At 43.2% G+C, this 25,849-nt stretch overlaps 1 protein-coding gene across 9 annotated transcripts in view; it reads right to left on the bottom strand.

The window, feature by feature from the left end:
* The window catches only part of SFMBT2 (Scm like with four mbt domains 2), a 297,168-nt gene that overhangs the window by 85,254 nt on the left and 186,065 nt on the right, over positions 1-25,849 (bottom strand). For all 9 annotated transcript variants that reach the window (XM_074405073.1, XM_074405075.1, XM_074405074.1 and 6 more), the window contains one exon: positions 3,919-4,020. In XM_074405073.1, the coding sequence (XP_074261174.1) occupies positions 3,919-4,020 (102 nt within the window). The remainder of the gene's footprint in view (positions 1-3,918; positions 4,021-25,849) is intronic.

The following is a 25,849-nucleotide window of genomic DNA, read 5'->3' as shown; positions in this document are numbered from 1 at the left end:
TCAATGCTGCTGATATGGTTGGAATAAACAGCCCTCACTCTGTGCTCCTAAAATTTCAGACTTCAACTTCTGTATTGAAAACTGTCATTCCTTCCTGGACTGATAACACATAGTCTTCCAATGCAATAGAGCTTAAGTTATTAGAGGACAATGATATCTTTTTTATGAACACAAGTATCCCCAAATGCATATAAAATGCTTTCTATGTAGGAACTGGATAAATGATCACAGAGTGTAAGAAGAAACATCAATGACGAAATAAGAGCCAGACGTGCAGATAAGCAAAGCAGAGGGCAAAACCCAGATGGACCATCACTGAAAAGTGTGACAGATTTAAATAATGTAGTATCTAAAACAGGGCAGAAAAGAAGATCCCTTTCCCAACTCAACAGACATAACCCAGTCTTCCTTAGGAAACCCTGAGAATTTTAGGGAGTTATGATTCCTGGTTCCTTTAGGTTTTTTTCTGGAAGCAATTTAGGTCAAAGTGAAGCAAGAGAGGAAACTCTCTTCTGTTCTTCTCTGTGCTAATTCTGGTAAACAGTGTACTGAAAGATTTGCCTGTGAAAGTCAACTTCAAGGAACAAAGGATCAGATGGGGGCCTTCCCAGTGAGGTCATCTCTGAGAACCCTGTTAAGAATCCCATTCTCCTTCCACCTGAAACCTGCAAGACTGTATTAAAGGATTATGAAAATCCTTCAACTTTTGTCATTTTCACTCTTCTGGGCACCTGCAGACTGCCACAGGCATCTCTACTGGACAGTCTTGAAAACTGAAGCATGACGATTTGGCTCAGGGTGCAAAGCCAGTGTGGACCAACAGCGGAACAAATACCAAAGCCTCCTGGAATTCTCACTGCTACTGGGGGCACAGTCCCAGGACCCCAATATCCCTGCCCTGTGCATTTTTCTCCTTAGTCCATTTAATATGTAACATTCTGTATTTACCTACTTATTAATTCTGTTTATAGTCTGTCTCCCTCGATTAAAATATAAGCTCCACAATGGGAACGTTGTCCAGAATGGAGCCTATGAATGCTTAGTATCTGTTAAATTACTGTTATTTAGTCTATATCACATACATACACATACTCGCACACATACATATATAAAGAGCATGTGTTTTGGTGGAGCCACAGTATCTTGTAAAGAAGGGCACTAAGAATTTCCATAACCATTAAGGTTCATGCTCATGTGGGAACACTTCAAAGGAAAAGTTTAGTAGGTTTCATCAAATCCATCAGGGCTCATGTTCCTAAATGATCTGAAGCACTGTTTTGTGCTCTATCCAGTCCAGAACCCACAGGACTCAGAACTAAAGCCCAGAGTAGTTAACTGGCTTATCCAAGACTGTACAGCAAAGAGTTGGCAGAAACAGAAACAGAACCCAAGACTTCTAATTCAGTATCCTAGTCAATACAACACACTTCGCTTACTTACACCAGATGATATCATCACCATCTGCCAGTATCTCAACACCAAAAACACACCCCCGCTGGATGTCTGGAGGTTCATCATTTAATACTGGATCCACTATACGCCTGTCTGAATCCTTGTCTGTTTGTGGAAACATTATTTATGTATTTCTTCAACAGTTATGCCACCAAGTAGAGGCCCATGGTGGAAAAAAATGAAATTTTCATTGTGATGAGTAATGACAGCAGAGTATATTTTCAAGCGTAATATTCCAAAATACTTTCCCGTATTTAGAGAAATACATTTAATTATAAATATCTTCTACACTAAGAGTATTCTGATACATCATTACATGAAGATGAGTCTTGAACCTGGGGAGGTGTCTACCTAGGTTCTAAAAGACAGATGCACACATCCCAGTCCATGCATTATACGATACATGGTCAATAAGAGAAGGAGTGTGCAGGAAACAGCATGACTCATTTTATGTTTGCTACAAAGGGTAAGAAAAAGCAAAACAAAAAGGAAAACACAGTTTAGAAATCAGTAAAAATACCTTCTCGCTCCCCACAATAAGATTTACTTAGAGAAAATTATTTACTGTGGAAAACCAACTATCACTGGAAGTCTACCCAACTGGATAAAGACATTTGGGTTGAAACTAATTTTGATGAGTAGACACATTCTAACATTACATATTACAGCTATTTAAAGTCATAAGAACGTAAGAGAGGCTATGCACATTGACTCTGTTGAGTTTAATTGATAAGTACCAGGTGAGGTGACCCTGTGGCAGACAGAGGGGCAGCGGGCATGCCTGCAGCATCCACTGCCAGAACAAAGGAGAATTCTGGACAGGATTCAACAGGGCACCATGTATCCATTTTGGAAAAATATCTGACAACTAGCAGGATACACAGTCAAGAACCCCAAGGGTCATTTCAAATAAAAAGGTTTTTAATAGATGCTAGATAATCAGGAATACATGACTTTTGATCTCCAGATTATAAAGTAAAAGCCAATATATATTCCTTTAAATAAAGTACCTTAAATATTTAAAGTTATCTTTTTTTTTTTTTTTTTTTTTTTGAGATGGAGTTTTGCTCTGCTGCCCAGGCTGGAGTACAGTGGCAAGATCTCAGCTCCCTACAACCTCTGCCTCCCAGGTTCAAGCAATTCTCCTGCCTCAGCCTCCCAGTAGCTGGGATTACAGGAGTGTGCCACCATGCCTGGCAAATTTCTGTATTTTTAGCAGAGACAGGTTTTCATCATGTTGGCCAGGCTGGTCTCAAACTCGTGACCTCAAGTGAGTGATCCTCCCACCTCAGCCTCCCAAAGTGCCAGGATTACAGGAATGAGCTACCGTGCCTAGCCCTTAAAGTTATCCTTAAAGATATATATACTTTAATGGTTATAAAAATAATTTATGTCCACTAAAGAAAAAACAGTTAGAAAGCATTTCATTCTTATAACCAATTTCCATATTCTGTAATACACTATCACTACTAAATTTCTCAAGTGTTAGCAAATCATAAATTTTTAAAAACTCAGGACTCAAATAACATTAAAACACTAATCACTGCATGAAAAGGGATTTTCCTTAAAGAAAATCCCATTTTCTTAAGAAAAAGAAATTAAAATAGAATTGACTTTTGAATCTTTAATTAAATTATCCTACTGAAGTACACAAAAGACCATTCACCAAAACACACATTGATCACGAATGCTGTTTCCCTCACCATTCACAAGAGAATCCTTAAGGTAGAAACAAGCAATTTCGATTTTACCAGAGGTTATGTCGTTAAAATTTCTTTAATGGGGAATGGATATTATACTCTTTAAAAAAAAATTATTGTTTTGTAGAGACAGGGTCTCCCTATGTTACCCAGGCTGGTTTTGAACTCCTGGGCTCAAGTGATCCTTCTACCTTAGTCTCCCAAAGTGCTGGGATTACAGATGTGAGCCACCATGCCACAACAGGATATCGCCATCTTCAAAGATTAACAGATCATTATAAAAATGCCTTTATGTTAAAAAGTAACTTAGTTTTGAATCTGGAATGAGTTTTTCTTTAGTCAACGAGGGCAGATGAGAAAAAGAACATAGAAAAGCTAAAACATAGGAGGTGAGAATTTGCTTTGCACCATTTTCATGTATTTTCCAAGTATAAACAGCTCATATTTACTACTACCACTGCAGGAATAACAAATTACCCTTGTAATGATTACGACATGCAACTTGTCAGTGGACAACTAGCAGAAGACAAGGAAAATTCGCCCTATCCGTGATAAGAGGGGGTATCTGATTAGAGTCACTCTGTGCCACCAGTAATAAAAAGAGCTGAAAGCCGTGCTGGACCAGAGGGGCGGCAATCTTCCTTAGCTTCCCCTGGCAGTGCTGATAGCCTTGCACGAATATATTTCATCTGGTGGTCTTTGAGTGGAAAGACTTAATTTGATCCACTCCAGGGGCTGCGTCGAAGAGTGAGGCAGGAAAACCTACCTTAGTCACTGATGCAGGAGAGATGTAAAAGGGCTCGCTCATATTCACTGTCTCAAGCTTCATCCCAACTGTGAAGAAATGGCTTCGCAAATCTGCGTGATCCTGCAGAGAGAAAGATGAAAATACTGAAAGCCACGGTCCTGTAAATGACCTCAGCCACTGTCCGTATGCACTCCAGGAGCATTTTATTGGGCAACTGAAATCTGATGGAAACAATTCACCCTCTCTGTTTCAAACTTCTAATTATTGCAAGATACCACAGATCTAATTATTTTCTGCAGGCTATATTGCTTTTCCAAGGGAGAGGCCACAAGGCTTTGTGGCCATGCTTAAATTTACACTAAGCAAAAATTCACATTACATGGCTTTGATCTTCCTAGGTGCTATCAACTGAAGCACAGCACAGTACGGGCGGCAGTCCGTCATCCTAATGTGGCGGTGTCTTCAGAAAACGAGGCCTCTTACTACTGGAGTCACATCACATGGCTTCAGTCAGTACCCTGTACCCAGGTCCGCCCCCACCTTCCGTGTGTAAGAGCACACGCTTACCAGTTACTGGGAGTAAGCTGGCACACAGCTTATCAGTATGAGGATGGGTAGGGGTACTCAAGGTTTCATGATCTTAAGAGATGCCTGCAAGTGAGAATCCAAACCCGCCCCACAGACAATCAGAACCTGACTCCTACTCAATAAAAGTGAGCAACACCCCCTTCCTAACAGGGATCTGGCAGTTTTATAACCTGCTCAAAGCAACCTTATGTGAGAGAGACGGGGCTTTCCTGCCTTAAAAAACAAACAAACAAACAAATGTCAATGTCTACTTCAGCTGCAAAGCAATAGAGGAGGTTGGCTGGACTCCGGATACCAGCATTCATCTTGCAGGGATGGAAGTCACCTCGTAACTCACGGTCGGGAAAAATAGCGGTGGACAAATAAATGTATTTCCAGTCGGTCCCTAAGGAAATAATAGCTGCAAATAAATCCTGTGATTTCCAAATACATCAACTGGGTGTGAAGTACAAAAATATCTGGAGACCTGTTACCGTCTTTTATCTGTGACTCTGAAGTGGGTTTTTAATTACTTCCATGATGTCACTCTATACCCAACTCTGAGGACTGCACAGAGCCTGGTCGGGCAGTGCCTGTTCTTCCACAGCCCCCAAAGCTGGTCAGTACCATCAGTGTTCACCAGGAGATCAGACTAGAAGAACTACTTATGCAGCTCTCCACCAGGACACCGAGTGGCCAAGGTAATAGAATGTAAACGCCTATAGAACTGCAAGGACCCTTTTGTTTTTCACGTCCCCAGGGCAGTCTGCAAAGGTCTCTGTATGAGGGAATGCACGATGAATGCTGGGTCTGGGTGAAGTGAGCAGTGCCATGTCCAAAGAAGACATTAATCAGAACAAGAAAGGATGAGGTCCAATCCGACAAAACCTAATCAAAGAAAATGGTCACTTTAAACACTTAGAAACTTAGAAATTCCTTACGAACTTACAATCAACACTTTATAAGAGTTATATGCGTAAGGAAAAGCACAAGGAAATAGGCACAGGTGATGATTTGCATGGTTTATGTTGCAAAAAAGCATTTAATTTATTTACTTTTAGCTTTTATTTATTTTTTTGAGATGGAACTCCACTCTTGTTGCCCAGGCTAGAGTGCAATGGTGCAATCTCAGCTCACTGCAACGTCCACCTCCCAGGTTCAAGCGATTCTCCTGCCTCAGCCTCCAGAACAGCTGGGCACCTAGGTTGATTCCATGTCTTTGCAATAGCGCCGCAATGAACCTGTGAGTGCATGTGTATTTTTGATAGAATGATCTGTTTTCCTTTGGGGATGCCACCACTGATGAGATTGTTGGGTCAAATGGTAGCTGTTTTAGGTTCTTCGAGAAATCTCAGAACTGCTTTCACAGTGAGTGAACTAATTGACACTCCCACCAGCAGTGTGTAAGTGTTCCCTGTTCTCCACAGCCTCTTCAGCATCTGTTGTCTTTTTGACTTTTTAATAACAGCCATCCTTACTGGTGTGAGAGGGCGTCTCATTGTGGTTTTGATTTCAAAGCATTTATTTTTAAAGGTGGCTGGGGGAAGGCAAATCAGGAAAGAAAAGGAACTGAAGGCTCCTGTACAGAGAGCAAATATGGATCAACACACACCAGCCGTCACGCCCAGGCAGGGCCAGTAGCCACAGGCAAGGAGACATCACAACCAAACCAACACTGACTTGCTGACTTTGGAACTAAAAGATTCCAAGTGAATTTGAGTGCTTCTAGCACAAAGAAAAGACAAATATTTAAGGTGCTCGGTATCTCAATTACCCTGATTTGATCTTTACAAATTATATGAATGTATTTGACAATCACTTGTACCCCAAAGTATGTACATCTATTACATACCAGTAAAAAAATTTAAACATTAAAAAAAAAAGATGACAAGTGAATGCTCCTGTCAGGCAGCCATGCCACCAGTACCCATCAGCAGGAAACTGAGTCCCAATCATGGCTTCTGCAGGTAAATATCCTTCCCCATTTAAGTACAAACCACTTTCGTCTTTGGAAAAGGGGAATTATTATAAAATGATCAGAGAATAAAACATCGCCTGAATGTACTCGGCAAGTCTAAGCAGTCATTATCACGCTGTTTGACAACTCACAGGTGCCCTCAGTCACTCCCAGCACATTCGTCACTATAATGGTTAAACATAAACAGTGAATGTCAGTGTTTCTCAGGAGCCTCCCTCTCTGTGCAGGACCCCCTTCCTCCTGCAGCCTGCCCCCCAGCAGCCACAGCCACTGTTCATTGCATCCCGAATGGTACCCTTTACAAGAAACAGGCCGAGGTATTCCTGAGGTCTGGTGTGCGGGGGCAGGCATGGGTCTTCTCCCAGGCTTCCTCTATCACCACGGCCCTCCTCAGAGTCCCTGCTGTAGGGCGTCCTGACAGCCATGGGGCCTCTGGTCTACCCGCTCTCTTCATTCCTTCCATTGCAGATTCTGTGCTTCTCTCTGCTCTACAGAGCTCTTGCTCCAACCTTTGTTCTCTGAGTAGAGTCAGCTTTCTAAGCAGGGTTTACCCACAACCCTAAGCCCTTTCTACATCCCAGGCTCTCAATCTGACCTTGACCACTGACTTGGAGTCTTTAGCCAAATGCACACCCATCCTTCACCCCATACTCCAAGCCCTCTGGGAGGGTCTGTCAATCATAGCTCCTGGTGCTATGCGGAAACTCTGTGGCCCCAGGAGGCCTGCCCTCTCTGCTGACTTCCTGTGTTCACAGTCATCTAGCAGACCAGGCAGTGGTTTCTTCTCCTCGGAAATATAGTAGACAGCAATGGGTCCCTGAGATAACCCTGTCCATTCAGGGCTGCGGACTGTATTGCAAATGGTTATGGGTAATGACTTCAGCATCCTCTGCATCTAATTACATCTCTAGCTTAAGAGAGGATCACTTCTGCTTCCTGCACACAACACACAATCTCTTCCTTTGCTCCTGAGTGTCCTGTGCTCCGATGTCCATCATTAAACTCTCCATCTTTGCTCATCTATAACAATGAATATAAACATCAAAACCACGAATGGTCAGATGCAGGATAAAAATAAAAATAACATGACATGAAAATATTCTTAGCTTAAGAATAATGCTCAGTGAGCATTATTCCAAAAATTTTAGAACTAGTTTCCCCTCTGCCAGTCTTGGCTCAGATCTCCTACCAGTTAAATTATTTCTCCTAGGTTTCAGCTGTGTGGTAAATATATATGGGTCTTTGTCCCTGGTACAGGACTCCTAAATACTATGGGATTTCCCAGGTGACAGGAGCTCTTTTGTTCTAATGGGTCCATTCTTGGTGGGTCCCTAAACAGCTTCAGGATGGGGTCTCATGTCTGGAAAGCCCAAGGCATGATTAGGGAGGGCTGTAAGTTCATTTCCACCCCCACAAACACTGGGGAGGGGAGAAGAGTTGGATATGGACCTTATCACCAATGGCCGAAGATTTAATCAATCGTGCCTACATAATGAAACTTCCATGAACACCATAAATGACAGAGTTGGGGGTTTTCCAGTTGAATACTTTCACATGCCAGCAGGTGGGGGCACCCCAACTCCAGAGGGCAGGGAGCTCCTGTGCCTGGGGCCCCCTTCCACCCTTCTCCCCTGGGCACCTCTTCCATCTGGCTGTTCATTTGCATCCTGTATGTTAACCTTTACAACAAACAGGTAATAGGAAACTGCTCTGTGAGCCATTCTGGACAACTACCAAATCCAAAGAGGAAGTTTGAGGAACCCTAATTTATAGCCATCAAATACAGGAAGCCCAGGACTTGTGACTGGCATCAATGTGGAGGCATCTGGTGGTACTGAGCCCTTCACTTGTGGGGTCTGCACTGCTTTCAGACAGTGTCAAAAATAAATTAAATTGCAGGATATTCACCTGCTGTCCAGAGAGCTGAAGAACTGGTTGATGTGGAAAAACCCACACACATGATGTCAGAAGTGTTGTGGGTAAAAACAGCTAATAAGTTACAGTCAACACACTTCTTACTCATGGAAATGCATCTGTTTTTCTTTTCAAACTATACAAAACCCCCTAAACTCTCTTGTTTCATATACTTGAAAAAAGGAAGCCAGATATTCTGAGAAGTTGCAGCATCCAAATACAGGTTATTTATAGTCTGGCCTCAAATATCCACATATCTTATCCTATTAAATTCCAACCCTGTATTTCAGAAATAAATTTGGATCCTGTATCTTCCAGCCCTCACTTTCACTTTCTGAAAATCACTTTCTAATCAACACCCCCTCCCCCCCAAAAAATCCCTCTATGACCAGGTAGAAATCCCAGCAGTTTCAAAGCTAAGTCAATGTATCATTATGATCACGGTAGTCAAAGGATTTATAGGGGTAAAGCTTAATTTGGAAGATGAAAATCATGTGACTCAGAATGGCAAAAGATTCTGGGAAGGTGGCACAGTGACTTTATGCAGGAAGACTGGGCTCTGGATACGGGATGGAAGCATTTAAATAGGATCTAAAAGGCAAAAGAAGTCATTTGACACTCCTAAGGAATAACAAGTTTTTATGATAATTGAATTCAACACCAGCGAATTTCCAAATAAGCCAACAGACAGTACTGCTAAGTTCTGTGGTATAAGTGTCCACCCATCTTAGTATATGAGAAAAGATGTAGCTATCCTCATTGAAAAACAAATCTAATCACCGCAGACCACTTACTTTGGTCTGTTAATGCGGTCAGAGGGCAGGCATTCATTTACACAAACACCTAACTAATCATTCTCAATGTTAAGGGCAGACAGAGTTCCTGGTTCCTGAAGATGATTTGCCAAACCGATTAGGTACTGAGAGATACTGGAAAATTCACTGCCATTTGAAAGAGACATTCTGGCCTTTGCAAAGCTCTAGAGAATCATTCATGCTTCACAATTATTGGATTAAGAATGATGTTATTCCTGTTACCAGGATATATTACGAAGTCCTTAGCGGATTTACAAATATGCCTGTCACATTCAAGAAATACTGTTTATTTAAGAGTACTGGCGTCTGGTCAAATTGCCTACAGAAAAACTACTCTCCTTTAATAAATGCCAGCAATGTCATTCCCATCTACATTCATCACTATCCATTTTTATTTTTGCCCTAAAGTAGCTTTATATTGATCAAAAGTAAAATGCCATTCATTTTATTGGAGGACTGTCTTAACAGGCAGCCACGGCAATCTCTCTTCAGGGAACCTTATTTTCAGCAGAATGACATCGTAAAAGAGATTCTGTCTACATCAACTTCCTGTCTCCACCCAGGTTTCATCAGCTTTATTCCCTCCAGAGCCGGAGCAGTTCTACTAAGATGCAGTCACTGTGCTGAGACTCACTAGGCTCTGTATATACAAACTGGACGTCCCAACTCCGAAAATCCCAAGCCCAAAACCCGAAACTTTTTGAGGGCCAACAAGACGTTCACAGGAAATGCTCATTGGAGCCTTCTGGGTTTTGGGGTTTTCAGATGCTCAACAGGCAACTGTACTGCAAATATTCCAAAACAGGAAACCAGAGACATGTCTGGTCCCAGGCATTTTGGATAAGAGATGCTCAGTCTGTAATATCAAGTGGTCAGAAACAGCTAACACGTTGTAAAAGGCAGTCAGGCTCCCTGCATTGCCATCTTTCACTTACACAGACTGTGGGGTGGAACCCCTCTTGCAGAAAGGAAATTAAGACACAGAGAGGTGAAGTTACCTAAGCAAGGACACAGAGTTATCAAGAGAAGCCAGGCTTCAAGCTCGAGCAGCCTGACTCAGTCTGAGCTCCCCCATTCAGGCACCACATTACATAACAACCAGGAAACAAAGATCCAAAGGAATTTTTTAAAAATCGATAATTAGAATAAGCAGATAATACCACTACAACCTACCTGTAGCCCCCTAAAATCTTATTTCAAAGAAAGCTATAATCAAGTTAAAAAGTGATAGCTACTAACATTGATCTTTTACTTAAATCTTCCAAGTTGGCTGGGCATGGTGGCTCATGTCTGTAATCCCAACACTTAGGGAGGCTGAGGTGAGCAAATCACGAGGTTGGAAGATCGAGACCATCCTGGCTAACACAGTGAAACCCCATCTCTGCTAAAAATACAAAAAATTAGCTGGGCATGGTGGCACACTCCTGTAGTCCCAGCTACTCGGGAGGCTGAGGCAGGAGAATTGCTTCAATCCAGGAGGTGGAGGTTGCAGTGAGGCGAGATCACACCACTGCACTCCAGCCTGAGCGACAGAGTGAGACTCCGTCTCAAAAACAAACAAAAACCTCCAAGTCTTGCTGTTAATTCCTTAAATTTTTAAATGAATTAAGAAAAAAGTATGTGAGTGCATTCCCACCCTAAAAATTACTTCCAAAATGTTTATCTACAGCCAGTCAGAGCCTTCATTAACAATGAACAAATATCATGACTACTTTAGCGTGTGTGTACATTAAGCAACGAAGAGTTAGGAAATACGTGTGGCAAAATGTCCATAGTGCTTCATAAATTATCCTTTATCGATACCTACTTCCACGTGGTGTTATCAATGTTAACCAAGACAGGTTGCTTTGAACAATGTGGTTAATCTAGTCCAAGTGACTGGCTGCAAAGCCCACACCAACCCCAGTCTGTGACTGGTATGTTAAATACCATGTGATAAGCACCATTCTATAATGAATGGACAGGAGAGTAGTTGATGTGATTCCTGACCCTGAGAAGCTGGAAATTTACTTAGAAAATAACTGAAATCAGGAGTTCCAGACCAGCCGGGCTAACATAATAAAACCCCATCTCTATTAAAAATATAAAAATCTGGGAGGCCGAGGTAGATGGATCACCTGAGGTCAGGAGTTTGAGACCAGCCTGGCCAACACAGTGAAACTCTGTCTCTACTAAAAATAAATTAGCCGGGCATGATGGCGGGTGCCTGTCACCCCACCTACTTGGGAGACTGAGGTGGGAGAATCACTTGAACCCAAGGAGAGGTCGCAGTGAGCCAAAACCATGCCATTGCACTCTAGTCTAAGCAGCAAGAGTGAAACTCCATCTCGAAAAATAAAAATTAGCTGGGTGTGTTGGCAGGTGCCTGTAATCCCAGCTACTGGGGAGGCTGAGGTGGTGGGATCACCTGAACCCAGGAGAGGGAAGTTACAATGAGCCAAGATCACACCACTTCACCACTCCAGCCTGGTGACAAGAGTGAAACTCCTTCTGGAAAAAAAAAAGAAAGGAAAAGAAAAGAACTGAGCAGTGAGACAGGAAGTCGAGTATTATGCTGGAAAAAGGAATATGGACAAACTGCAATCTCTTGGTGTCCTGACTTTATAGTTTTGGCTTATGTCTCACCTTTTTTTCACTTAAAACAGAGGTCAGGAGGATCCGACAACCTCAGAGCCCACCCTGGGTGCACTCATGACCCACGGTCACCCATTGCTTTTAACAGGTGCCTCTGATGAAGTCCTTGCCTGGGCAGTGGTTGCTGACCTGGCAAGGGCCAGCACCTGATTGAGGAGGCGTGAACCGTCGCTGCGGGAGAAACACACCTGCCCCGATACAGTCATCATGAGTCAGCAGCAACTCACATCTCTGGCAGGTGCCAAAGCTTCAGGGTGAATAGTAAAATTCATTATAAAATACAGTATATGCATGGCTGTGAGTATTAATCTACAGACAGCAATGAAGAGCATTACTAATGGAGAGACAGGATAAAAAGAAGACAGAAAAGAAAGAACAAGCTGGGCGCCATGGCTCACACCTGTAATCCCAACACTTTGAGAGGCCAAAGTAGGCAGATTACACACCATCCTGGGTAACATGGTAAAACTCTGTCTCTATGAAAAATGCAAAAAAAATTAGCCGGGAGTGGTGGTGCGTGCCTGTAGTCCCAGCTACTCAGGAGGCTGAGGCAGGAGAATCGCTTGAACCTGGGAGGTGGAGGTTGCAGTGAGCCAAGATCACACCACTGCACTCCAGCCTGGGAGACAGAGCAAGACTTCACCTCAAAAAAAAAAAAAAAAAGAAAAAAAAGAAAGAAAAAGAACACAACATTATTCATGTCCACCTGGCCTGCCTGAACGTGACTCACCTCCACATTTACTCAAGGGGCTTGAAGAACCGAAGCTTATGCTCTTAAAATGTCCTTTTGTGGCTATCACAGACTCCAAAAATAGCTAATGCCTTTTCCCATCCCCACTTCATTAGATAAATACATCTCACATGATATAAAATTATGATGATGTGGCACAGGGGAGAACAAGTTCTTATTAATTAATACAACAAAATTAAAATGTACTTGGTGAGGATTTTCATGTAAAAAAAAAAAAGGCAGTAAAATGATCCTCATGCAGAAACCAAATTCTGTTTTTAGTGAGATAGGGTCTCTGCCACCCAGGCTGAAGTGCAATGATGCAACCAGCACTTGCTACAAGCTCCACTTCCCAGCCTCAAGCAACACTTCCACGTCAGCCTCCCGGCTAGCTGAGACTACAGGTGTGCACCACCACACCTGGCTAATTTTTTGTATTTTTTGTTGAGATGGGGTTTTGCCATATTGCTCAGGCTGGTCTCAAACTCCTGAGTTCAAGCAATCTACCCACCTCAACCTCTCAAAGTGCTGGGATTACAGGCATGAGCCACTGTACCTGGCTCCAGGAACCAAATTGTTAACCTGAGTTCAACAATCAAAGGCCACACGAAATTCTTTTTCTTCGCAGCAATCTCAGTGTCAACTTTGGTTCTTCCTTTTGGCTCATATAGATATAAAATAAAATAGACAAAAAACAGATACACAATTCACCCTGCCCAATCCTTTTAAGCACCAAAATCTTTTAGTGTTTTGTACTTACACAAAAATACTGCACAGTATAATTCTTTTCCATTCTAACCTGCCAGGTTTTTGGTCCACAGGGAACTCAAAAATTGCATGTGTTTCTTTTCAAGGCCTCCATTAATTTGACTAATTTCTAAGACTAGGCTTCAGTGAAGTCAATGGAAGGTTTTAGTTAGTACTACATTCAAATTAATATATAATGAACTACATTTTAATTACTCTATTCGTACCGGTATGCTACGTCCTGCTGGAAAAAGCATCCAGAGCCGTTTATGATATCATTCCTCTTTTGTTTCACTAATGACCTAGTGTTCAGATGTTCATTAGAATATTAATCCCATATCAGTTTCATTGAAAAACAGATATTAGGAGGCCAGCATTTACTAAATCAATAGTATATGGCATTTCAATTTGATCACATTGATTTCAATTTAGCCAGTGAAATATTTGTAACAAAAATGTAATTTTAAAATCTATTGCTGAACACGAATAAGCATTTCTGTTTGTTACTTACAGGTGTTAAAGGGTGATTCTATCCAGTAGCTGTGCATTCAATCAAGTTAAAAAATAGTAATGAGAAACGTAGTACTGTGGTATCAGACATTACAACATGAGCCACACGATTTCTAACAGGCAGGATGTGGTGGGTGCTGAGGGGGCCCCTAAATGCATTAACTCAACTGTTGTCATGGAAACACGACGCCAGCATGCTTCAGAGAAAGCAGCAAGAGCTGCTAGGGCGCAGAACTTCTCTACCCAGCAGTCTGAGCTTCTGTTCTGCCCTTTCCAGACACCAACGTGGCAACCACTAAATACAGAGAGCTTGCAAACCCCGCTACGTGCTCTGCCACAGGTGGGAAGCTTCTCTGTAAAGTGCTCACTGCCAGGCAGCCTGGATTGGATCTAATAACAGCTTCCGTCTCCAGAGTCTTCTTCACACCCCAGCTGCCCTCGGCTTCTCTCCACCAACCATTTCCAGGTGAGAAACAGGGATGATGAACCTCTGCACTATTAACCTTTTCAGGGCCAGGTTCTTTGTTGGGCGGCTGTCCTGCCACTGTAGCATGCTGCAGCTGCATCTCTGGTGTCTACCCACTAGATGCCGACTGCATTCTCCCACCTGAGACAAGTGAAATGTCTCTGGGCTTTGCCGCATGTCCACTGAAGGGCACATCCTCCTGGCCTGTGGGTTGAGGACCATCGATTCAGATTCAGTGAAGAGATAAGTCGGGTATCGTTGATGAGACACCTGACCTTGTGGTCTCCTCCTCCTACACTTCTGATAAGCTTCCTCAACATCAGTGGATTATCTCTGCCTGTTTCCAGCATGAACTCACCCTGGTACCCTTCAGCCCCTCGGTGTGATCAGTGTGCCAACCATCCCTGTTAATTCTGACTCACCCTGAGGTTGTCTCAGCAAGACCTGGAACTCCTCACTTGCATTTGCGCAACCTACACTGTTGACTTGGTACTGCTGTCACCCTCCCACTGCCTCTACTTTGAATGTCTGGTGTATAAAATTCAAAGATGCTATTACGAATGATGGGAATAACCATTAACAGTGGTGGCCACAATATGGCATTACAAAGGTTGCTTTGCATGCACAGGGCAATGACAATAACTCGGTTACTCCTTCACCCACCAGCCTACTACCACTACGGCAGCAATCATTTCTAACCTGCAGATAAGCAAACTAGTCACCTAAAATGGTACTGGTCCCCAAGGAAGCCTTTATATATTAAGGTGACTTCTCATGCAAAGACCAGACAGAAAACCCTGCTCAACCTGGCATAAACCATAAGGAAATCCATTATCTCATATGGCAAAGGATTCCAGAGAAAAGGCAGCTCAAGATTGGTGAACAGAGCCATCAGCAATGTCAGAAATGGCCTGGTTCTTTTTATCCTCCTTCTTCCACACCCTAACTGTTAAAACTTTCCCCCCCCATGAGCTCAAGACAGCTGCAGAAGCTCCAGGCCTCTCAGGCAGAGCAAGGGACCCCTTCCCTATGCTCCTTCTTCAAAGCAAGGAAACCTCTTCCAGAAATCACCAGCAGATGTCCTCATGTATTATTGACCCAAATTGGTTACGAGACTCCTCCCAAGGCAATCACTGACAAGAAAAATGGGGCCACTCTTTGGGCTTACACCACTGGTTCTAATTCTACACAGGGGGCATGACCACCCTTCTGGGTAGAGGTATTTATTTGGCAAGGAACAGGGGCAGTTGTTACTTAGCACAGTAAAAAAATCATCCTGGCCAAAATCCCAGGAGAGCCCTTGTCAAAAGCAAATGAGTAATAAGAAGTTGACCAACATATTCTAGTTTAAATGCCATACGGAACAGGCAACACTTAATACATCCAGCATTCATTTGCTGGTTATTTGTTATAATAATACTGAATTTGCTCAGCCTTTAAATATCCAAGTTTAATTCTAAAACCTGGACAAAAGAAACAGTTAAAAACAAAGTGTGGCCTTGGGTTTGAGGTACATCCATGCATCCTGGCTCTTCCAACGTCTCTCTGTATGAGGTATGACTAGAAATTAACTTCTCTGAGGCTGGCAGTTCCTGAACTTAACCAGTAAGACTCCTAATGCCTCCTGAGTCAAGTTACTGTGAGAATGTGAGACATTATGTGCACTGTACCCAGCACGAGGTCTGCGGCCCATGGGTGCAAATCGCCAGAAATGCTCATCGGTTCACAGCCACACTTTAAAGAACGGTGTTGGAGTTCACGTGGATCATCTATGGCTTCAGTTACATTTTTCCTCCCATACCTTTTTATGCTATCCCAAAAGGTCTGAAAAGCAATACATTTTCCAAAGACGTCCTCCTCAATGTGAGTGGTGAATCACACAGAAAGCCAGGGTTTGTAGCACTCCGGCCAAGCCTTGCTCCCCGTCCTGCTCTTCACAGACCTGCCATCTCTCAGAGTCATCGGACACAATGACAGAGGTTCAGGGAGTGCATGCCTCAGTACAGATTCACAAGCGAAACCACCAAATGTTTTGATCCCTTTGCCGAGTGGGGTTACGTGTGCACGCATGTCTGGATGGATTTGCTTGCAGGAGAATCGAGATGCCAGGAGGGAAAAGACTGAATCCTGTTGTGATCTAGAGACGTTGCGGGTCATGACAAGTGCAAGGTCTTGTTAAATACTAAGGTGCTTTCGGGCCGGTTTCCACCTCCTAAACTTAGCCATTCCTTTTCCCGAGTTGTTAAAGGCAGGCCATTATGTATTCATGTAAAGGTTTATCTGACGTGTTCGTGCTGGCCTTTCTGATTATAAATGGCACTGGTGACAAAACTGGAGGCAGATTTGATCTTAACCTTGACTTTATGTCATTGAGACAGGCAGATTCAAAGTAGAGTGGCTGGCGGAGGGATGGAAGAGAGGAGGCTGAGGACTGAACAGTCTCCATGCCTTTTATGCACACCCTGCAACCTCCTCAGGGTGCCCTGCCTGGGGTAGGACGGACGGAACTGAACGGCAAAACCCAGTGGTGTGGCCATGTGCTGGGCTCCCCTTACGGCATGGGGCCCTCATTTTCTGTGAGGTCTGAAACCTCTGAAGTCCTAAAGTTAAAAAGAGAAGCTCAAACTTCCCTTTACATCAGGTTCCTCACTGGAGACACGGCTATTTGCAACTGTCTATTCAGAAAAAGAACCACAGGGCTTAAATGGACAGCCTAGCCTGCAAAACAGCTGGTGAGTGTTTTTTGCGGGGGAACTGTCTCCAGATTTACTGTGGCTTAAATCCAGAATAACAGTTTTACTGTGGCTTAAATCCAGAATAAAATTATAAGAGTATAATTCTTTTATCTTCTATAGATAAAAGAATTATACTCTTTCCTTAATTATTTTTGTTAATGGAGAATGGAATAGAAAACCCGAAAAAAATAAAAATCTGGCACAATGATCACTCTGAAATGTGTCTTGTTTTATAAATAAGAGATCTAGCCCCTTTGCACACCTCCAAATCCATATGTCAATTACACAAAGTTCATGCTGATATTAACCAACTCTCTCTGCAATCCCAGAAAGTGGCAAGAGCCAGAATTATCCGTGGTAAGCAGAAGCCCTTTCGGAGTGAGAACTCCCAGAGCAGACAACTGAAAGTTAACTAAATTCTTAAATTCTTAGCATTGAGGATTAAAAGCAAGTTGCCATCTAGCAAACTGCAGGCAGCGAGCTGAGGCCCCTGGGATCAAGCAGTGTGGCCGCAAACTATAGATCTGGATTTTGTGATTTTTATAGTTACATTTATTGTTTGGCCAATGTTACCATCTTTAGTGCATCTCTTATAAGATTTTCTCCAATACTCATAAAAACTAGATGGCCCCGCTGGTCCTTTCTTGCCATGGAATACACATACTTCAGTTCAAGAACCCAGAACACGCAAAGGATTCCGCAGATGAACCCTACCTCACAGTTCTATATGTTGCCAGGGACAGGCGTTCAACAAACTGGGCTTCTCTGGGGTGTTCCACCCCAAAAAGATTCTGTTTAACAACCCTCTTCAAGTCTGTAAAGAAACGGGAATGGCAAGAGGAGGTGGAGTCGTAGATGAGCTCTGCAGAGCCTGTGCTTTCAGGCCCAGACACCGGGGTTGCCTGGGAGAAGAGACCTGGCTCCAGCCACGGGGTAGAAACCTCCCAAGTTCAATCAGTGGCACCAAGATCACACAAGAACATGCACCCATCTGCTAACAAAATCACCTACCATCAAAATAGCCAAAACAGTCTCTATTTCTTTTTTTTTTTTTTTTTTTTTTTTTTTTTTTTTTTTTTTTTGAGAAGGAGTTTCTCTCTTGTTGCCCAGGCTGGAATGCAATGGTGCGATCTCGGCTCACTACAACTTCCACCTCCCAGGTTAAAGCGATTCTCCTGCCTCAACCCTCTGAGTAGCAGGGATTACAAGCACATGCCACCATGCCCAGCAAATTTTTGTAGTTTTAGTAGAGACAGGGTTTCACCATGTTGGCCAGGCTGGTCTCGAACTCTAGATCTCAGGTGATTCACCTGCCTCTGGATCTCAGGTTTCCCCAGGTGCTGGGATTAGAGGCGTGAGCCACCATGCCCAGCCAGCAGCCTCTATTTCAAAGCCATTTGGAGAGAACGTGATGAGGAGATATCCACCATGTGACCTGCAAACATTAATTGCTAAATGACCTGGCCAAAAAATTAAGCTCTGTCTCCACATAGGGGCTTAAGGCAAATGCCGGGAGAATTGAAGTGTCCCTCTGAATGCCAGACTCAGCTACAAGTGTTTGAACGTTGCTGCATTTAGCTGCTGAATAAGGGGGGAAAAAACCAGTCGCCATAGAAACTGCAGCCTCACAATCTATGGTGAGAGAAGCTCGCATCTTCCTCTCCCCTTCGGCTGTACCAGACGGAATGAGAAGGAAAAGCTTCTCTCTCGGCCACATTTAATCTTCTCTCCCCAGCCTTTAATCTAGGTCTCCAATGCTGAAATACAGGAGAGATTCCCTCCTAAGGGTTAAATCTATAATCACACTGACAGGTACATCATTCAAAGCTAAGAAAACACTGAGAAAAAAAAATCACTAGATGTAGAATCTTCAGTGCTACGAGCAGCATGAACACTGAGTAGAGAGGGCATCCGGCAAAGAAGGCCTTTATTTCTGTCTTTGTTTGTGTGAGGGAAAAACGGCCTCGCAGAGCATTCCTCCTGTCAATTAGCCTTCTTTTCATGTCTACGTCCCTTCATTTATTAGACACTGAGAAATGGAGAAAGCAAGATGCTAAAAGAAAGCGCTCCAGGTGCAGCTTCAGACCCAACAAACCTGACTCAACCCAGCAAACTGCCATGACTGCCAGCCCTTGACCTTGACTTACGGATTTCCAGGGTGCCTGTTATCCCCTATCAGTGATGTGTCTGCAATCATGATACTTATGTCAAAGACGACAGAGACTGAGTTACAGAAGGACACCAAGACACTGGGTATTTTATGGAAGTATTTAGCGCAGGCACGCATTTGCTCTGTTCTGAGTCCAGATGAAGTACAAGCCTCAGGTATCATGACCTTGGTTCCCTGTAACTTCCATTAGGTGCAGATTCTGATGAGGAACTGGTCAGGGACATGATAAGAGAATCGACTGGAATTAGTGTCCTAGGCATACGAGTCACATCAAAAACAAACTTCTCCTCGGTTTGAAATAAAACAGAAATAAGCAGGAAGCACTGGGGAGTCACTGCCCGGCCACGCGTCACCTGTCAGTTACATACACTCCTGAGAAGCAAGATAGGAAAGAGCCATCAATTCAGCAGAAAAGAATTAGCTGCCTATAAAACAGCAGAAACACTGGATGCCAACCACATCCCCAGACCAGAGTGCCCTCCTGGGCTTATTCCTCGAGCAATTTCTATCTTTATTCTCTATTTGTTTAGTTAGAAAACAGTATACAGTATCAGGTTAGTGCCCGATCAAAGGATCCAAAAGATGACACTTTAAGAGAGAGGCAGAGAGAGAGAGAGAGAGAGAGAGAGAAAGAGAGAGAGAGGAAAACTAATCTCACGTACAACACATGTAGACAATATTAAGCTAGTCTGTGATCACTTTCAACAAGGAGCAAACCTTGACATTTCAGGTTTGTGAGCAACAGGATTTCGTGGAAAACGGTTTTTCTTTTTCTTTCTTTTTTTAATGCTGAGATTTTAATGTTTTTTAATGTCTTGGTTTTTTTTATTACTAATTTCCTTTCTTTCTTATCTTCCTTCCTTCTTTCCCTCCCTCTCTCCCTCCCCCACTTCTTTTCCCTTCCCTTCCCTTCCCCTACCTTCCCTTCCCTCCCTTTCCCTTCCTTTCCCATCCTCTCTCTTCCCCTCCTCTCCCTCCCTCTCTCTCCCCTTCTTCCCTTCCTTCCTTCTCTCTCTCTCTCTCTCTCTCTTTCTTTTTTCTGTGACGGAATCTGGCTCTATCACCCAGACTAGAGTACACTGGGTTCAAGTGATTCTCTGGCCTCAGCCTCCCAAATAGCTGGGATTACATGTGCACACGACCATGCCCAGCTAATTTTTGTCCACTGTGTAGAGACAGGGTTTCACCATGTTGCCCAGGCTGGTCTAGAAATCCTGAGCTTGAGCAATCCTCCTGCCTGGCCTCCCCAAGTGCTAAGATTACAGGCGTGAGCTACCGTGCCTGGCTCCTGAAATGTTTACTTAACTTCGATTCCTCCCAACTGTTCTTCTCAGTGCTCTCAACTCTTTCCTCTTCTTAGCAAAGTACTGAGATGGGGTATTTTTAGTTGATCACAAAGTGCCATCCTTCGCTGTAAACTCACCATCCCATAAATAGAGCCATTCCCCTCTTAGGTTAGTCAGCTCTATGATTCAAAACCACTCACAGGAGGCTTGCTTCATTTAAGTTACAGTGATGACCTCTCCTACGCTTTGATTCGTCTAAGCTAACTTTTGGACTTGTTTCTTCATGAATCCATTCAAGAATATTTGCTGAGAACTGATGATGTCCTGGGCACTGCTGAAGGCACTGGGGATAAAGCAGTCATGAAAATAAACACTTGGCTCTCATGGACCCTGCACTCTGGCTAGGGGAGGCAGGCTATATGCCAAAACCATTTCAATTAAATTAAAAAAATAAAAAGCAAAGCACTATGTAATAGTTGGGGGAGCAGTGCTGACAGCAGTGCTGAACCAGGGTGGCAGGGAGAGCGTGCGGAGGGGGAGATGGTGGCACAGAGAGGGGTTTTCTAATTTTAAGCAGAGACCAGTAGTGAGTGAGGGAAGGGGCCATGCAGGAATCTGGAGTGACCTTCCAGGCAGACCAGGCATTCTACAAAGGCCTGAGGCAGCAGTGAGCGGGCGTCATTGGGACAGTGGGGAGCTGGAAGGGCCATGGCAGGCACGCGACGCCTCCAGGAACAGGCGCCCAGACCCAGGCGTCCCGCCCTGATGAGATCCAAGAGCAAAACCGGGGCTCCACCTGACCGCAGTTTCAAGAGAAACCCTCAGGCTACAACCTCGGGGTACAATGACCAGAAGCCAAGAAACAAGCTCTGAAATGGATGGGACAGTCCACGGGACAGAGATGGTGGCCTGGACTTGGGCCGTGGCAAAGGCCACAGAGGAAGAGAGAGTTCGGGACAGAGTTTGAAGGGAGAGCAGACAGGATTTGCTGATGGGTGGAATGTGTGCAGAGAAGGGTTTACCTAGGAGGCCTGAGCTGCAGTCCTCACAGAGGGGGCCTGCCTGCAAGGGAGACTGTGGCTGGAACCTGGAAATGTAGCTGATAAAAAATAGCTTACACCAATCTAAAACTTCTCTTAAATATAAGAGCAGTTTGCTGTGTCTAAACTGTGTGTACAATCTGGTTTATAACCGGTTTACTACCTTCTAAGAGTTGGGAATTTTGGTATGTCCCGGGCAGAGGGTGTCTACGTGAACAGCCCCCAATAAAAACCCTAAGCACTGAGTCTCCAAGGACCTGCCCTGGTAGAAGAGTGTCTGGCACCTGTTGTCACAGCTGGGTGCTGTACGACCCCTCCTGGAGGGCGCTCTGGAAGCTTGTGTCAGGCTTTCTGGACTTCACTCCATTGCTGATTCTGCTTTCTATCCTTTCGCTGTAGTAAACTATTCCCATGAGTGTAACAACTTCCGAATCCTGTGAGTCCGGTCAGTAAGTTACCACACCCGGGCAGATGTGGTGATCTCCCACACAGAGGCGTGAGGCGGAGAGAGGATACAAGGAAGATGTCGGAGGTTTAGCCTCAAATGCGATGGCCTTTCTTTTCTTTTCTTTTCTTTTCTTTTCTTTTTTTTTTGAGATGGATTTTCACTCTGTTGTCTGGGCTGGAGTGCAGTGGCTCGATCTTGGCTCACTACAACCTCCACCTTCTGGGTTCAAGTGATTCCCGGCTAATTTTTGCATTTTCAGTAGAGACATGGTTTCACCATGTTGGCCAGGCTGGTCTCAAACTCCTGACCTCAAGTGATTCGCCATCCTCTGCCTCCCAAAGAAGTGCAGTTGCCTTTATCGATAATTCCCTGCACTCTAAGGCAAACCTCTGAGTAGCTCATTCAGAATTTCAAACACACTGAGATTTTCAACATTGTTTTAAAGAACACAAATGGATTCCAACAATTTCCCTTCTTTAAAGGATAAAAAAAAGGATTACAGATTTTAGTGATACTTCAGATATGTCCCTTCCTTGCTGTGACAAGCTGTGGTCATGAAAGAAGTGAGCTGGAGAGCTTTTGTCTTCCCCGGGCTGTATCTATGTGTTCCTCTAAGGAAATAATACTTTAAATCTATTAACTAGCAAATTGGGAATTGCTGTTTCTTATTTGTAGATCTTCTTGATGGACAAATGAGTTGTCAAATGAAACTTGTACAATTTAACATTTGCAAACATGTAGAATAGCAGATGCAGAATACCATTTACGAGAACTGCTGAGAATGAGAAATAATACTATCACGGATGCTCGTAAATGTCGGACACGTGAAATGTTACCATTACTGATAGGCTTTTATTTTCTAGTCTCCTTTTCCCCTAGTTTTAAAGCTTACTAAGCCCCCCAAAATCCTTTAGTGGCCTCTTAGTATACTCTTAGTGAACTGGGCAACAAAGACATTATTGACCAAAAGACTGAGTTTGTCCTGTAATAAACTTCACTGCCTGATGACAGAAACTGACAGAAACCCATCCTAGTAGTTCTTTGCAAAAGACAAAAATAAAAATTTTTTATGAAAACTGGGGCATCTTGCTTGAGTGGACATTGGGATGTATCATAAGTTAATCAAATGATGGTTTCGAGAGGGTGCAAAACCAGTCAATCTGACTATGCCAAAGAAAGATTTCATGTACTTTTTAAACATATCTTAAGTTGATTCTTAAAATGCAGATTTCTTTCTGTTCCAAAACCTGAGAATCACCCAGCTGTGTGATGCAGAAACATCTTCTCTGAATTAAAATTCACTGAGACGCCATGGTGATGTGCAGTGCAGTCACCTCTACAGACTTGTAACGGGCATGGATAGCACGTGGACAGCTTTGGCAAATCTTCTAGGCCTTTAAATAATGGGGTTGGTCTTCAAGAAAAAAAAATCATTATGTCTTTTTCAATAAAATGAAGCTCTTACTGTCCTTTGGGTTTTTTTAAAACCCATTTCATCAACTATTTATCCTTCAACTGAGTGTACACTTTTGAAATTATCCGCATTTTCCAAATAAGGTAAGTCAAAATTCCCAGTAAAATATGGCTTCCAATGCTATTCAGAGTGATCTCTCAAATCAAAGGTCAATAACGGCAGAAATACTAATTGTGAGCTTGTTTTCACACCATTCCTGTTTGTATTCAAGACAGAAAGGAACGCCTACCCAGGGGCTCTCGCTCAGATTGCATGCAGACACTGACAGACAGCCACACAGATGTGTGAACACATCCCCCCACGTGAGCCACCACAGCATAATGGGACTCATCCCATCCTAATACCCGTTTCATCCAAAGTGTAAAAATAATAAAAAGAATCGCTTGGAAATACTGCTCGTCTCCGGCCATTAAATGTGCTTAGCTTTGACTTCTGTCTCGTAACAGCTGAACGCTATGGCAGTTTTCCATAACAACATGCATCTTAGATGACTCACTGCTGAATTCAAACACATATTCCTTTTACCATAATGAAAGAAGTCTGCCTGCTGATAAACAGTGATGATCAAACAGTGATAACAGAGAAAAACAAGTGTGTGTGTGTGTGTGTGCGCGCGCGTGTGTGCGCGAGCACGCGCGCATATGTGTGTGTGTGTTTCTTTTTGGATCCTACAAAAGAATACTGCTTGCTGGAACTTTTCAACACTTGAGAGAGAAAATTTCTCGATTTTTTTTTTTTGTTTTTTTTTTTGTTTTTTTTAAATAAATGAAGCAACTGCTAAGACAGTTTGATCTTCATCCACGTGTCCACACCATTTCTCTGAACTTTATCTTCATGTAAGCAGAGGAACTCAGTAAAGAGTGCTAGTGTGTCACTTCTAAGATTTCTGAACATACATGAAATGTGATCATATTGGGTTGAAGCATGTTCCCCTGCAAATTCAGACTCACCCAGAAGCTAAGCATGCAATCGTATTTGAAAATACGGTCTTTGTAAATGCAATCGAGTTAAGACAAAGTTGGGCGGGATTGGCGCAGGGCTCAGGCACATAACGGTTGCTTTGTAAGCAGAAAGAAATTCGGACAGATGTGGAGAGGCCATGTGAACATGGAGGCAGGGAACCGAGGAGGTGGCCACAAGCTGAGCAGAGCGCAGGACACTGGCAAGCCCTAGAAGCTGGAGCCGACCTCTGCTTCTGCCCCAGAGCCTTCAGGGGAGTGTGATCCTGCCAATACCCTGATTTCACATGCTTGTCTCCAGAAGCACGAGAGAACAATTTTCTGGTCAAAGTCATCCAGTCCATGGGAATTTGGGACAGTAGCCTTTACAGACTAAGAAAATCGTGTTCTCATGCCCTCAAAATTAAATGTGTAGATTCTCTCTCATTACAAAATATAGTTAAGAACCTGCCCATGTCGCTCCCTTGAACTGAAATAAGAGAAAGCATTTATGAAAGTATCTCGCCAGCTTTAAGAACACGTAATACTCAAAGCAACCAACGTCTATTATAAAGTGCCTAACCCCACACCCTGCCTCATGAGAGGCCCAAAAGTAATATTCAGTATCTATTCTCAAAGCGCTTCTTAATTACGTACAAAATATTGAATAAGATGATAATTTTCAAGTACTCTACCAAAATAATAGTCTGAATTCTCATGGGAAGAAATTAAATTGAGTGAGGGAAGAAGGTAAGGTAATTTTATTCTGGAAAATATAAACAAATTATTAAACCCTGGAATCAGGTCAACAGCACATAATAGCTTTGTGCAAAGACTTGTGTTCAATAAATGTTTAATGAATTAATTTTTAATTACAAATACGTTAAGATGATTAATGTGTATACCTTTTGAGTCTTAGTATTCACAGTTCTAAATAAGTGTGCATATCCATTTAATCTGTATATGAACTCAAAAATTTTAAACTCAGACCTGGCACGGTGTCTCACACCTATAATCCCAGTACTTTGGGAGGCCGAGGTGGGTGGATTGCTTGAGTTCAGGAGTTCAAGACCAACCTGGCCCACATGGTGAAATCTCGTCTCTACTAAAAATACAAAAAACATTAGCCAGGCCTGGTGGTGTACACCTGTAATGCCAGCTACTTGGGAAGCTGAGGCAGGAGAATCCTTTGAACTCAGGAGGCAGAGGCTGCAGGCAGCCACACCGAGATCGTGAGTGACAGTGTGAGACTATCTCCAAAAAACAAAAATTAAATTCAAGGAGTTGAAGACGTATGTCCATTCATGAATTCATGCATTTATTTGATAGGTATTTACTGAATCCTACCATGGTCAAAAAAGTATGTTCCTAAGAACAGACAAGAAAGACACAGTCCTTGGCTTCCTGGAGCTTAAAGTTAGGCAAAAAGAGACAGGCATCATAAAAGGAACTGTACAAATGATTAATCATAACTGTAACAGAACAGGCTGCTGAAGG

This window comes from Saimiri boliviensis, chromosome 8, assembly GCF_048565385.1.
Source record: "Saimiri boliviensis isolate mSaiBol1 chromosome 8, mSaiBol1.pri, whole genome shotgun sequence".
NCBI lineage: Eukaryota > Metazoa > Chordata > Mammalia > Primates > Cebidae > Saimiri > Saimiri boliviensis.
Note: the sequence above shows the minus strand (reverse complement) of the source record. Positions and strands in the feature narration are given on the sequence as shown.